Raw genomic sequence first — 14,579 nt, forward strand, 5'->3', positions numbered from 1 at the left:
ATTTCTGTATTTCCTCTCTTTTCTTTTTTTTTTTCTATGTATACTCCCTCTTCGTTTCGTCTTTAACATATTTGTGAACGCGTAGAAGCGTTCTATTAGAAAGCAATGTAGTTGTAGGAATTAGGAAGTGATTTTTTGAAAAATCGCTAATACTAACTCGCTAAACGAGTTCGCGTTATTACGCGAACGTTTGAATCCATCTAAAAGATTTTTATAGAAAATTCTCTTTTACGTTGGAAATTCACATTTTTTAAATTTCCCTTTAACTAACGCAAACGTCTAAGGGAGAAGCATAAACGAATTATTACGCAATTTTTTTGTTTCTTGCAAATTGTCACTAAACGTTTATATATGGGCGTATGCGTTTCACTGTGTTTATATCTACAACCTCGACGTTAATTAAAGAAAAGAGAAAGGAAGTTAGGAAAAGAGAAAAAAAGAAAGAGAGAGAAAGAGAGAGGGTAGATTATTTTTTTCTCAAAGCTTAAATTAAAGTAACAATGGATCTTCGCTTTAAACCCATTGCCCTTTTTATAAACCAAAAAAAAAAGAAAAAAAAGAAAAAAGTAAAAGAAAAATAAAAAGACAGAGAAGAAAAGAAAAAACCGAAGTGTGTACTTCTCTTTCTCTCTCTCTCTCTACCTATCTATCTATCTATCTATCTATCTATCTATCTATCTATCTATTGAAGAGATCCTTACAACCCTCGAGAGTGAAAGAACGATAACGAAGTGCTAGAAAAAAATCTTAGTTATCAAGAGGCGGATGAGATATCGATGAAGGATTTCGCGAGCGACTTGTTCACCCTCGGTTTTACGCTTCCACGAATTCGGAAGGGGGAAAGAAGGTAAAAACGTGGGAGAGTTCGTTGAGAGGAGAGAGATTTCAGAATGAAGAGGAACGAAATACACTGTGCACGAGAGAGAGAGAGAGAGAGAGAGAGAGAGAGGGAGGGAGGAAAGAGGGAGAGGAGAACTCAGTTTGAATTTGGCCCGCGCCTCGTTAATTTTTCGCCTCGTGTCACTGCATTGTTTGTTCGCGAAAAAGTGAGTGTTTATTGCCCGCAGCTCGAGACGAGAGAACCAACGAGTTGTATAAGCGTGTGTTACACATACATACATACGTAGGTGTGTGTGTGTATATATATATATATATATATATATGCGAACATAGACCTATTGGTACGTAGTGCTCAAGAACACACACATATAAAGAGGACAAAAAGTACGTAGGTAAATACGTAGGTGTATAAGAACGTTTGCAAGGCAAGAAGCATTATTCCGTTTTAATGATTCCAATCTAACGAGAAAACGAATTTTCGAAAGAAGACTATCGAAAAAGGGTTGAACTTGCTCCTTCTTTGTTAAATGCAAAAACATCTATATCTACACATATATATATATATATATATATATATATATATATATATATATACGTATATGTACCCATACAATGAATCGCTCTGACAAAGTTGAAAATGGTGGGGATATATGTATCCTCACCTCTCTCTCTCTCTCTCTCTCTCTCTCTCTCTCTCTCTCTCTCTTCCCTCTCTTTGGTTATGTATGTATGTATGTATGTGTGTGTATGTATAGGTGTATGTAATAATCGACGATCCTCTCTCGTATAATAGCAACGTCAATAACAACATCAAAGGCGGCAAGCTTTGCACACGCTCGGGGATTATTATTTCCTTCCTCGGAATTTTACTCTCTCACTCGCTACTGGATGACACTGCCCGTCGAGCGAATGCACAATGGCCTTTGTCATGGATCCTTTTATTCCTCTTTCTTTCTAAGAGCATACTCGTGCTTGGTTGCACGGGATACACTAAGAATTTCTATTTATTTCGGACTACCAACCCCTTATATCTCTTACCGTGCATGTCGTTTTAACTCCAATTTTTTCTTTTTCCTTTTGTTTTCTCCCTTTCTTGTTTTTCTTTTTCTTTTCTTCTCTTTTCTTTTCGTCACCATCGAATTATTTATCCTACTAATTTGTACTGTCCGTTTTCTTTTCTCTTTTTTTTTTTTTCATGGAAAAATTATATTTATATCTGGGATTAGTCGATTAAAAATATTATTAAAAATATTTTTGAAAGATAATCAGTAAATCATCGTTTTTTATTAATAATTCATATATATATATATATATATATATATATATATAAAGTTTCAATATGATGTAAAAAAGTATATATATAACTTTGTTCGAAGAGAAAATTTGAAGCTTCATCATCATTGGAGAATCTATTAATATTAGATCCGACAAGATGTACATAGCTTGTCAAAAAAAAATATTGACTAATAAGATTTTGCAAATAATTTTGCAAATGTAAAATTTTCAAAAAATTTCTGTTTTTTTTTTCGTTCGAAGTAAAAATATAAACAGATATCTCGATTTATATTCTTTCCGATGGATTAATTAAAACTTTCGGAACGATCCATTTGTTAAAATAATATCAATCGAAAATAGGAACAATTTTAATACCAAATCATGGGTCAGGTCATTTCTATTTTTGAACTAATAAAAGAGAAATTTTATATCGTAAAGAAGCTTTATTACGAAGATCATTATTATATTGTTTCCTCTTAATCGAACAAAGATGTCTGTCTTTTTTCTCGAATTAAAAACATTACACTTTCATTACAGTTAAACACAGAAAAGTACCTTACAATCCGAAATAATTTTATCGTTTCCATATGGCCCCAACATCCCTTACAATCTAAACATCCTCCTTTTTTTTCGTCAATGAAATCTCAATGAACGATTTTATGTACGCACTCGTACGAAATCTTCTATCTGAATCTCACACTGATTCGAGAGAGAGAGAGAGAGAGAGAGAGAGAGAGAGAGAGAGAGAGAGAGAGAGAGAGAAAACGAGATTTCCCATACGAGAAAATTTTTTTCTATTCTATTGGAGGAGTCGAAAAAAAAAAGAGAGAAAAAAGAAAAAAGAATAAAAAAAAATAGGAAAGGTCGAGCGAAAGGTAGTCGAGCTCGGCAAAATGAACGTTAAATAAAATTTCGTGAATAACCGATAATGTGGGGGGGTCTTGAATTTTAAATTCGAGTTATATAAAAAAAAAAAAAAATAAATAAAAAGGAAAGGAAACTATTTTCCCCCGCTGTTATTTTATTTCCCTCCTTTTTTTTTTTTGATTCTTTACTCTCAACACGTTGAATAACCCACGCTCGAAAATAATAATATTTCTAAGCGCAGGACATAATCGATTCGATAACGATCGATCGATAATAACTATTATAGAAAAAGGAAAGACGTTCTCGTTCTTTTTCCATTGTACACATACGATGACAGACAAGAAAAGAAAAGAAAAGAAAAGACAAACAGACGGGAAAGGTTGGTCAAATCTAACGATCGGTATAAACGTGGTTACGATAAATGGGGAAGATTAAAAAATCGTTTTATTTTTCACTATCGGAGACGGCAGTTAAATCCTCTCGCTTGGTACTTCGCTAATGGTCGTCGTAAATAGTTGTCCGTATATCGCGTCGTTAGACTCCACCTTCCATAGAAAATACTAGGGGCCGTGTGGGAGCTCAGGCGATAAATCAAGTCGCGTAGGACGTTTCGAAGTTTCAAACGTTTTGCCACCACCACCAGCACCACCACCACCACCACCACCACCTCCACCACCTCCACCTTTACCTCTACCTCCATCGCAACAACTACTGCCACCTTCAACTTCCACTTCTATAACGTCGATATAAACTCTGACATTTTTCTAAAAGATACTTATGGCGTATCGTTTTCGTTAATGATTATTTTCTTGCATGGATTTCATCTGTAAATTGCATTAAAATTGATTGAAATATTCTTGTTATCGTCTGAGAGTTCTTTATATATATATATATATATATATATATATATATATATATATATATATAAAATCGATGGAATGTCATCTGTTAATATGTCATTATTCTTTTTCACCCATCTCGATTTATATCTCGTTAAATCGATCTATTAAATGTATAGCGTTTAGTATTACGTTAAGCAAAATATTATAGTATTACGAATATATTCGTAAAATTTAAAGTATATGAACCAGTTATGAAATTTGTTAAAAAATTTGTCTAAAAAAAAAAAAAAGAAGAAGAGAAAAAGAAAACAAGGGAGAAAAATTTTCTAATGGGCCCTTAAATTTATGAATATTTTTATGTCCTTAAGAAAAATTGTCCACTTCAATAATAAAAAATAATTACTTTTATCTTATGACGAGTAAGTATATTGCGACGTAATAGAAACAATTGTTATCACTTAGTGAAGAATATACTGATCAATATACGAATTGCATCTACATATGCATATATATATATATAAAATAAAAATCGATACTTATCGTTATCGATCGTAAGAAAAATAATTACTCTAATGTGGATGTAAAGAACGACGTATATCTATTTTTACTTCTTCTTCTTCTTCTTCTACAAATCTGAATGACAAATGCAATAATAAAATCATAACGTGCGAAAAGTGTAAGGTAAGGTGTAAGCACGGATTCGCGCTTTTCCAAGCGTCGCACCATTGTTTCTCAAACAATCCGCAGCCTCGCGAACAATAATGAAGGACTCCAATTGTACGTTTAAATGCCGCTGCTATGTCTCGCCGTAAGATATAAAAAAAAAAACAGAGAGAGAGAGAGAGAGAGAGAGAAAATGAGAAAGAAAGTAAACGCACTGATGACAAGAAATGAAGAAGAGAGAGGAAAAAGAGAGTGGGAGAGAGATAGAGAAAGAAAAAGCAAAAAAAGGGAGGAAAATAACGAGCATCATTCAAACGAGTAACTTCGATCGTTCCACGTGAAATTAACGAGCGAAACGCTTTTGAAAACGTTACAACGTGGTTGAATGCTGCTTCGATACAGTTTACGAACTTAACAGTCTATCGGTAGGATCTACGAAACGCGAACGCAAGCTAGAAAAACACACATATTTTTTGCCGTTGTTGTTCCTTTCTTCCTGTTTTTTCTTTCTCTTTTCTCTCTCTCTCTCTTTCTCTTCTTTTTTTTCTTCACGTTACTAATGAAACAAAAAAGAATAAGAATATGAAGAGAAGGTGAAGGAAGAAGAAGAAGAAGATGAAGAAGAAGAAAAAAAATTGCAATGTAAAACGTGCAGTTTCTTTCTTATTTAACCGTAAAACGTTCTCGAGGCGATAAAGGTATAAAACCATTTCGCATAAATCAGAGGGGCTACTCTCGGTAAAGTTAGATTATTTACAGATGTATCCGTTATACATACATATTAATGAACGGGGCAGCTTTTCCAGCTCGGAATCACGAATTACTGTTCCGTGTCGGATAACTTCTTTTTCAGCACAATTTTTATATAATGTTCTATCGGGGAAAAAGAAAAATTAAAAATAAAAATAAAAAAAAAAAAAAGAAAAGAAAGCAGTTTAAAATATATACAATATTTTTTCTCTTTGTTATCAGAAATTCCAATCAGATCCCTTATAGTTGTCATTACGACTGTCATATATAATTAATTAATTAATTAATTAATTATTTCATTGAGATAGTAATAGAGTTAAATCGTATCAACGTTCTTCAACCTATGATTATAGTTCGTCGTGTAACGCGTATTGCTTCGTTATTTAATTAAATCGTAAATAACGAATGAATCGACAAGGTCGTTCTCGATATCAAGGATTAAGTTAAGTATAATCGAGCGTGATCGATAAATCGTATTATTACATTACGTTACATTATACTCACCGTTATTAATCGTCGTCAGAGCGACGACTCCGAGTAACCATGTCGCGACACTGATCGTGGACATCTTCGTTTCCCTCGTCGCAAGTTTCACCTCACATAATACGTTTCCCTCATACGTTGAAGTGTAACTGTAAACAAGAAGAGACTATATTATACACCGAACACGTATGCTCTCGTTGGTACTAACTCTTCATGGTCTTAACCCTTTGTGTAATAAGTTTTCGGTTAACGGCTAAACTAACTTTCAAAATGTCACAGAACTGAGAACGATGCTTCCTATATTCAACGAACAAATGGCTACCTAATAATAATACGTTAAAATACGTAAGATTAAACGTAAATTAACGACAGTATTAATTCGATGTAAGTCAATAATTGTAAACGAAAAGTGTATGTAACGTGACTAATATAGGATTCGTTACCATTCATCCATTTCTCCAATAAAATATTGTCAGTTTGGTTATCCCGATAGGATCAAAACGTAACAACGAACGATTAAGATAATTATTATCTCGCTGAACATTAAGCAACTCGCATCGAACAAAAAACTCGACACATCTAGAAAAATCTAATAATTCCTACTTGTATATTTTCTATAAAAGTAATTCTCACCATTCTGACATATTCCATACACCGTATCCTTATTCATAGGATAGTATCTCGTAAAATCTAGAAGAAACACGTACTTACTTACTTACTTACTTACTCGCTTGCTTGTTTGTTTGTGCTTGCTTACTTGTTTACTTTCTTACTTTCCTTATTACTTCAAATTTTTAAGAATCTTAGATAGCGGATAAATTTTCAATTACACTTTCAGTTCGTCGGGTTTTGTAGTCGTGTTTGTAATGTAATGTGGGATAGAGATAGAAACAAAAACAACGGAACAGAGAGAGAGAGAGAGAGGGGGGGAGAGAGAGAAAATACACATAAAAACGAATATAACCTTCTGTACTTTCATATCGAAACTCGACAAAGCGGGCTCGAGTGTACGCGCAAAAAATAGACCCATATTATCCGTAGAATCCGACATAATAAAAGAGCCAAGTTGGGCGAGTTACACACAATACCTAGATAATCCTCTTACATTTCCAACGTAACGCGTTATATCAGAAAGACAGAGATAGAGATAAAGACAGAGACAGAGAGAGAGAGAGAGAGAGAGAGAGAGAGAGACAGTAAGAAAGAGAGAGAGAGAGGGTGAGGAGTGAATTTCGTTTGCCAGTAAGGTCCAAAAGATGAGCCTTATCGAGAGAGAGAGAGAGAGAAAGAGAAAGAGAGAAAAATAAGAAGGGTAGTAGGAGAAAGAGAAAGAGAGAAAGGGAAAAACATATAGCTTTGCTTCGCTTTTGGCCATGGCACGCTTTTCTCTTCGTGCAAAGTGGCCCACGAGAGAAAAGGCCAATCTCGAGTTTAAGGAAAATACGAATTCCAAGGGAGAATCGCGCGAATCTCGTGCTTGATTTTCTCCGCACCCTCTTTCCCTCTGTTTCTCTTTCTTTCACGTTTCTAGGAAATAAAAAGAGAGAAAGAGAGAGTGTGTGTGTATGCGAAAGAAACAGAAAGAGGGAGAGAGAGGGATAGAGATAGAGACGATTTCGGGAAACTGCTCATTCGTCACGTCGAGATAGCTCGTTCTCTCTCTCTCTCTCTTTCTCTCCTTCTTTTCTCCTCGAATAGATCCGTAGAAGGCGTGATGTTCTGTCCCGTTTCTTATAGCAAGAAGGACCGTAAGCGAAATGGCTCGCTGTGGACCGGCTGCTGCCATAGTATTTCCCATACGTCCTCCAGTAAACGTGACGCGGTTCATTTATTCAAATCACAAGCGATGTTCACTGTCAAAACGTTTTCTCCTCTTCTCTTTCTTTCTCTCTTTATATATATGTATATGTATATGTATGTATATATATATATATATATATATATATATATATTTATTTCCTTCTTTTTCTCTTTCTGTATCGCTTCATCTCCTTCTCTTCATTTCACGTTTATTTTTCCTTTCCGTATTTCCCAACTCCATCGAGAGAAACGAAGAGTAAAATAGAATAGGAAAAGAGATAGAGACTAAAGCATTCTCCTCATTCTCTCGTGAACACGTAAAACGAACCAAACGAGCCCTTCGAGAGAGAGAGAAAGACAGAGAGTGTGTGTGAAACAGATACAGAAACGGAGAAAGAGAGAGAGAGAGAGAGAGAGAGAGAGAGAGAGAGAGAGAGAGAGAGAGAGAGAAAGGCCTGTAGTATTACATAGGGTACGTTCATCGTGTCTCTTTTCATCCAACACGTCTCTTACTCGATCCAGCAACGACGTGCGCATTGGACTTTGTGTGTCGACGCGAGCGGCATCCACTACAGAAGCCTACGTTTTCATCGCTTTGTCCTCTGTTTCGGTGTTTCTACGGTGTTTCCCTCTTGAGAGGGAAGACTTTACCCCTTTCTCCCTTTTACGAAAATATTCTACGATACCTACCCCATTATACTCACCATTGTTTCATCGACTTGGAATATCTTCAAGAAAGATCTTTCGTTTGTTGATTATAACGCGTTAAATGTATGTATTATGTATAAATGTTTCATTCGAATATTTACGTAAGCTTTACAATCTGCTTTTATCGTTAAATACATACGTAGATATGGATACGTAAAGACAAATTCGACTTTTTTTTTTGTTGTATGTATATCTTTGATAAATCCGATGGAATTATTTAATATATATTTCACTCGACGATTCATTCGGAATCAATGATTATAAAAAATGAAAAGAAAAGCGAGAAAATAGTCGAAGCGAATTCGATTGTACATTACGTACGAGGTACAAAGAAATTTTATATGTACGTAGGTATAATGTACGTATGTACCTACGTATTACCTTCGTGCGAAAATAATACATGTAAACAAATATAATTGTAAATAACTTTGTTAATTTATAAATCATATATATATATATATATATATATATATATATATATATATTTGTTTCTCCCGTTTCGTTCATTTTAATCTTACATATTTATATGCGCCCTTTACCAGTTTCCAATTTCCGTTGATTGGCTTTCCTTCGTTCGAAGATATTTAAATACTTGCGAGGAATAAATTATCACAGGGGGAAACAATAAAGAAGAAATATAGTTCGTTAAGATACGCTTGACGACGTGACGACTACGAGGTAGTAGTAATCTTCGTAATAAGTAAGTTACTGTCGATGAATATCGACGATAAAAAGTTCCGTTTCGCTTTTATATTGACTTTATGATTCGATAGCAACAGAAGAGGAAAATAAGACGGAGCAAGAAAGATAATCGAGTACGCGCGTTGGGACGGAAATTAACATTTAAAGAAAAAAAATAAAAACAAAAACTTTTTCTGTGCTTGTCCCTCTCTCTCTCTTTCTCTCTCTCACACACACACACACACATTTGCTTCTTCTCTCTTCTTCTTGGAGCAAACGACGAACGAAAGTCAAACGACTTTTCAGTTTCATAACAAATCGAAGAACTTCCATCGAAGCGTTCAGTTTTAAACATAACCCAAATCCAGGCACTGGAGAAACTTGATCGCCATATTATCGAGAAGTTCTCTTGGTAAGAGAAAAGTGAACATTGGTTTTAAACCATAGTCCGCTTCCTCCTTCAACCCCTCGCCTATGACTCCATCCCCATCCTCGCACTTTATTTTTACGAATTTGAATCTCCACCATTTGAAACCGTAATGGAAAATCTTTTTACGATGTATACGCGAATATATCGGATCATACTCCTTATAACTCTTCCCAAGTTCGATTTAACTGCAATCGGGGTCGTGGGGGTGTCGATGAACGACGCGCGAAATTCGAAAAGAATCAAATATGCTTAACGATTCGTACGAAGTATCGAAATTTATAGTAGTAAGGAGGAGGAGGAGGAGGAGGAGGAGGAGGAGAAGAAAGGGGGGCATAAGCGACGCGAGTTCGATAAATCTGATTTCTGACGTAAGTAAGCAGATGCCATGAATCGACGAGAAAAGCAGAGAGGGAGAGAGAAAAAATGAAAGTAAATTTCGATCGGGAGATAGGTAATGCGTCGTGGTGAGTAGAAACGAAATTTCAAATAGACTCGAAAGTTACGATCACGTAGACGTGGCTGGAATCGAAATGTACAACTTTTATTTTGACGTAGAAAATGCATGAGATAGAGAAACAGAGGAAAATGAGCGAGAAAAATGAGAGACAGAGAAAAAGAGAGAGAGAGAGAGAGAGAGAGACGGAAGAATAGTATAGTATGCATTCGTGAAACAGGAAATTCCATTCAACGTATCTTCCGAGATAAAACGCTGAAACGCAGTTGCGTGCACCTGTGAATTAGCAGATAGCACTCCGGAAACGTTTGAAGTTTTGCTTGAACCATCCGCACGAAAATATGTATTTTTCCGTGGCTTGATCTTTTTTTTTCTTCTCTCTCTCTCTCTCTCTCTCTCTCTCTCTCTCTCTCTCTCTCTGTCCGTCCGTCCGTCTGTTTCACCATCTTTGAAAGCTAGCAAAGCGTTCGTCCTCGAGTGTCCGTGATTTTCTAAAAGCACTCTTATTTTTAACTTTGATATAACAAAAAAAGAAGAAGAAGAGAGAAAAAAGAAAACGTAAAAAAAAAAGAACGAAAAAGAAAAAGATGAAAAAAAAGAGGGGAAAAAAAACAAGGAGAGAAAAAATAAAGCCTCGAGACGGGAAACTTTACTCGTCACGTAACACGTTGGCCAAGCAACTAACAAGGAGCAACTACCTATGTATGTATTTTTTCAAAGCGATCTTGTAAAGAGCTTGTTAAATACGCTCGATCGAAGCGGAGAAGACGTAATAAGCTGGTAAGGGTCGTCAATCGATGAGAATACGATGCGAGGGCGGTCTGCTCAAAAGAAATTTTTATTTTAAACGATGATGATCGCGTCTAAAAGGTAAAATAACGGATGACGGACTATATGACTTCCTAGTAATTTATCAGACACGACAAACAAGAAGAAAAAGTGGTGGTAGTAGTAGTAGAGATAACACGAACTAGGCGATCAAGATCGTAGGTTGGATATAAAAGGCAGGTGGGCTTAATGTTCACCATTATGTTCGCGACACCCTTTTTTGAAAGACGAGACTTGATTAATTTCTTTCATTTACGTTAGGCAAACCGACCCAATTTTGATGGCGCACTTTAAATCGGTTATTCCTTAATGACAAACCTTAAGGGCATTTTGCATCTGGATGCTATGCTCGACCGATATTAACGTTAATATCCCATTCCTCTTGGAAAGAAAAACGTACGAATTTTTCATCCCCCTTTATCGTAGTTACAACCCACAAGTGTTTCTCTTTTTTCTTTTTCCAAAAGGAAGGAAAAAGAATTCCGTGTTCGAAGCAAATTAGAAAATAAATTTATTCCCGGTTGGAAAACTAATGGAACACGAACAATAGGAGGTATCGGGGTATATCAATAGAAACAACGTAGATTGCCTAAAGGAAATTTCTTTTAAAGTTAAAGAATCTTTGTGATCCTCGTTTACGTGAAATTCATATTCCGCCGTTTCGTTTGTAAAGAGAATAGAGGAAATAAATAATGGTAGGGTTGGGTTAGTATAGAGTGCATTGGAAATGAGAGAAAAAAAAATAACGGACCTCGTTCTTGTCACGTAGATTCTACCTTTGATGTGTAAGTTGTATCTGACGAGTGAGAAAGAGAAGAGGGGGAGGGAGAAAGAAGACAAAAAAAAATAGAAAGAGCGAGAGAGCAAAAGGGAGAGAGAGAGAGAAAGAGAGAAAGAGCAAGAGAACTATTATTCCACAGGTTCTATTATACCGAGAACTTATCGATACATGGAACAAGTGCCACTGTGAAAAGCTTTCATCTACGTTGGTACAAGTGTCTATTGTAAACTAATATCTTCTGTATGTAATAGCCCGGAATAGAGAAAACGAGAAAAATAGAAAGAGAGAAAAAGAGAGAAAAGCGAGAAAGAGATGAAAGAAAGTCACGAGGTATAGGAAGTTGAGCTAGGATTTTTTTTTTCCTTCCTCTTCTTCTTCCTTTTTTTTTTTTATTTTGTCCGTAGGATGGAACGGGAATGACAGGAAAGGAGATAACGCCCTGTCGAAAAGTAGCACAAAAGAAAAGGAGCAGGCGAGGAAGATCATTTCGCAGTCCGTCAAAGCAAAGACGAGGGACGCCGTGGATCGTGCCACGAGAGGAAGGAAGTTTAGAAAAAGTCAGAGAGAGAGAGAGAGAGGGGGGGGGAGAGAGAGAAAAAGAATTCTTATGAACTTGAAAAGCGTGAACTCTTTCGAAAGGCCATTGAAATCGCAAGGAAAGATTTTTAGAACTTCCCTGGAGAAACGTCTAACCTTTTAAATGTATTCTTTTTGACACACGTAAAACACAAGCAAAAGTATATATGCATCCACTCGAAATTTTCAATCTCGACTTTTTTTACTTCCTTTCGAAATACAACGAAAATACTCGAAAATTTCTAGCTTCTCGCTTGCTTCTTCATTTTCTTCTGCTTTCTTTCTTTCTTTCATTTTTATTTGTTTGTGTTCTTTTACAAAAATAATACATATGGGATATTCTACTAGATACCTAAGCTAAACTTATCTACTTGTCTCGTATGTAAGAAAAATAAGAAGAAAAATATTTTCGGGGGCTAATTTCAATTTGTAACATCGCGCATCGAAAGAATTTCATTAGGAGGAAGAAAAGGCGGTTGGCACGGTGCCGCGAGTGGGAAGAACGTTGGAAATTAATTCGGTGGTAGAAAGACAGAGAGAGATAGAGAAAGACAGAGAGAGAGAGAGAGAGAGAGACAGAGAGAAAGACAGAGAGAGAGAGAACGTCGAAACATCGAAGTCGAGTGAAACCAAAAAAGTATATAGTGAGATAGAGATAGAGATAGAGATAGAGATAGATAGAGAGAGAAAGAGATAAAAAAAAGAGAAAAATCCCTCGTTATCTTACCCCCGTTTCAGCAAGCGGGTCAGGTTCGTTTCCTTTCCGAGTTGTGGTCCATGCGACGGTCGACGTGGTTCTTCCTTCGTACGTCCGTCTCTTTTCTTTCTTCTTTCTTTTATTCCACGTGTTTTCTATCTTCTTCCAATGGAGGAGAGGTCGCGCTTTCAAACTAACACTGTTCCGTCACTGAACACGACTCGAACGACACCGTCTTCGTCTTGTACACGACACACAAAATTTAATGACACCTTTTCTATTTTATTATTATTATTATTTTTATTATTATTACTATTACTATTATTACTATTATAATTATTATTATGTTATTAAATCTTATTACTATTATTATTATTTATTATTATTAATATTAATTACTATTATTACTATTATTATTATTATTATTATGATTATTATTATCTCGATTCACAAATATTCGCGCACACGACGACGAATGATAAGAGGAATAACGAAGAATACATTAAAAATATTTCTTCCCCTCCGTCGTATCACCCGCCAACGAGGGAAGATGCACGCGAGTCACACGAACTCTTCACCCTTGTACCCTCTCCTCGCATCTCGCGAGCTTCACGCTGCTCGGGAGCGACGCGCGCGACTCTCGTGAAACAATGTTAACCCTTATTGTTATTTTTTTATTCGCGAGGGTTCGTCATTCGCGGGAGGCTCATCCCGGCGCGCATCGTAGCGAAGTTAGGCCAATCGGACCTTCTCGAGCCTCCTTCTTTTTCGAATTCGCGCGGATATATCTTCTTGCTGTCTTCTTCTCTCTCTCCCTCCCTCTCTCTCTCTCTCTCTCTCTCTCTCTCTCTCTCTCTCTATCAATTTTTATCCTCTTGTTAATCTTAGACCAATATAACCATCTTCGTTCACCATCTTTTTAATGATTATTTTCAAACTAATTATACAAACGATCTCCTCTCTCTCTCTCTCTCTTTTCCACAATCACGTTTTTTTATATCTCTTTTTTTCTTTCTCTCTCTCTTGCTCTCTTTTTCCTTTCTTTCTTTTACATTCCACTTCTCTCATTAACGAAGGACACACGCTCTCGCGGAGATCCGACCGTTTCGCGATACGATAGCGAACTGACGTCTCGCCGGGTAGCAGCGCCCTAACGACGGCCGTTCCCCGAACCAACTTTGCCCTTCCTCCTATCTTTACCACTACTACCCCCATCCCATTCCATCCCTCAACGAGCTCCTACCACCCTGTGCCAATGCTCTTATCACCGCGAGGCCTTACCTTTCTTCGCGCCCTGGATTCCGCGAAATTCGACTACGCCGACGCCTCCGGATTATCGCTCGAAATTAACTCGCCTTAAGAGACAATTTTTAACACCGGAATAACACTTATATATTTACACATACATATATTCCTATCAAAACGACTTCACGTCGTTTTAATTCGTTTTACCTATATCTATGTATTTATTTTATTTCTTTACTTACTTATTTATTCGTTTGTTTGTTCGTTTGTTTATTTATTTATTTATTTAGTTATTTATTTATGTGCGATTCCATTTTTATTCGATAAAGTTTAGGAGGATGTATCTATGGGTAATGACGTAATTATTAAAATAATTTATATTTGGTTAAAGTATGAAAAGAATTATGTATGTATTTATTTATTTATTTACTTACTTACTTACTTACTTACTTACTTACTTACTCATCTACTTATTTACTTACGTGAGATTTCATTTCCATTTAATAAAGTTTGAAAAGATGTATCTATATATAGGGATAAAAATAATTAGTATTAATATTGTTAAAATCGGAAGACTTGTATATTTGAACCAACGTAAAAATTGATGATAACGCGATCAGAAAATTTATCGTTCCTTCTTTTGTGTATGTGTGTGCGAG

General features: G+C 36.0%; 1 protein-coding gene across 2 annotated transcripts in view; it reads right to left on the minus strand.

Annotated features, from left to right (window-relative positions):
* The window catches only part of LOC127072856 (zwei Ig domain protein zig-8-like), a 315,596-nt gene extending 301,797 nt beyond the window's left edge, over window positions 1-13,799 (minus strand). For both annotated transcript variants that reach the window (XM_051013673.1, XM_051013672.1), the window contains exons 1-2: window positions 12,706-13,799; window positions 5,742-5,869 (exon numbers count right to left, since the gene is read on the minus strand). In XM_051013673.1, coding sequence (XP_050869630.1) covers window positions 5,742-5,805 — 64 coding nt within the window. In that variant the 5' untranslated portion in view covers window positions 5,806-5,869; window positions 12,706-13,799. The remainder of the gene's footprint in view (window positions 1-5,741; window positions 5,870-12,705) is intronic.
* Window positions 13,800-14,579: the final 780 nt, after the last annotated feature.

This window comes from Vespula vulgaris, chromosome 2, assembly GCF_905475345.1.
Source record: "Vespula vulgaris chromosome 2, iyVesVulg1.1, whole genome shotgun sequence".
Classification (NCBI taxonomy): domain Eukaryota; kingdom Metazoa; phylum Arthropoda; class Insecta; order Hymenoptera; family Vespidae; genus Vespula; species Vespula vulgaris.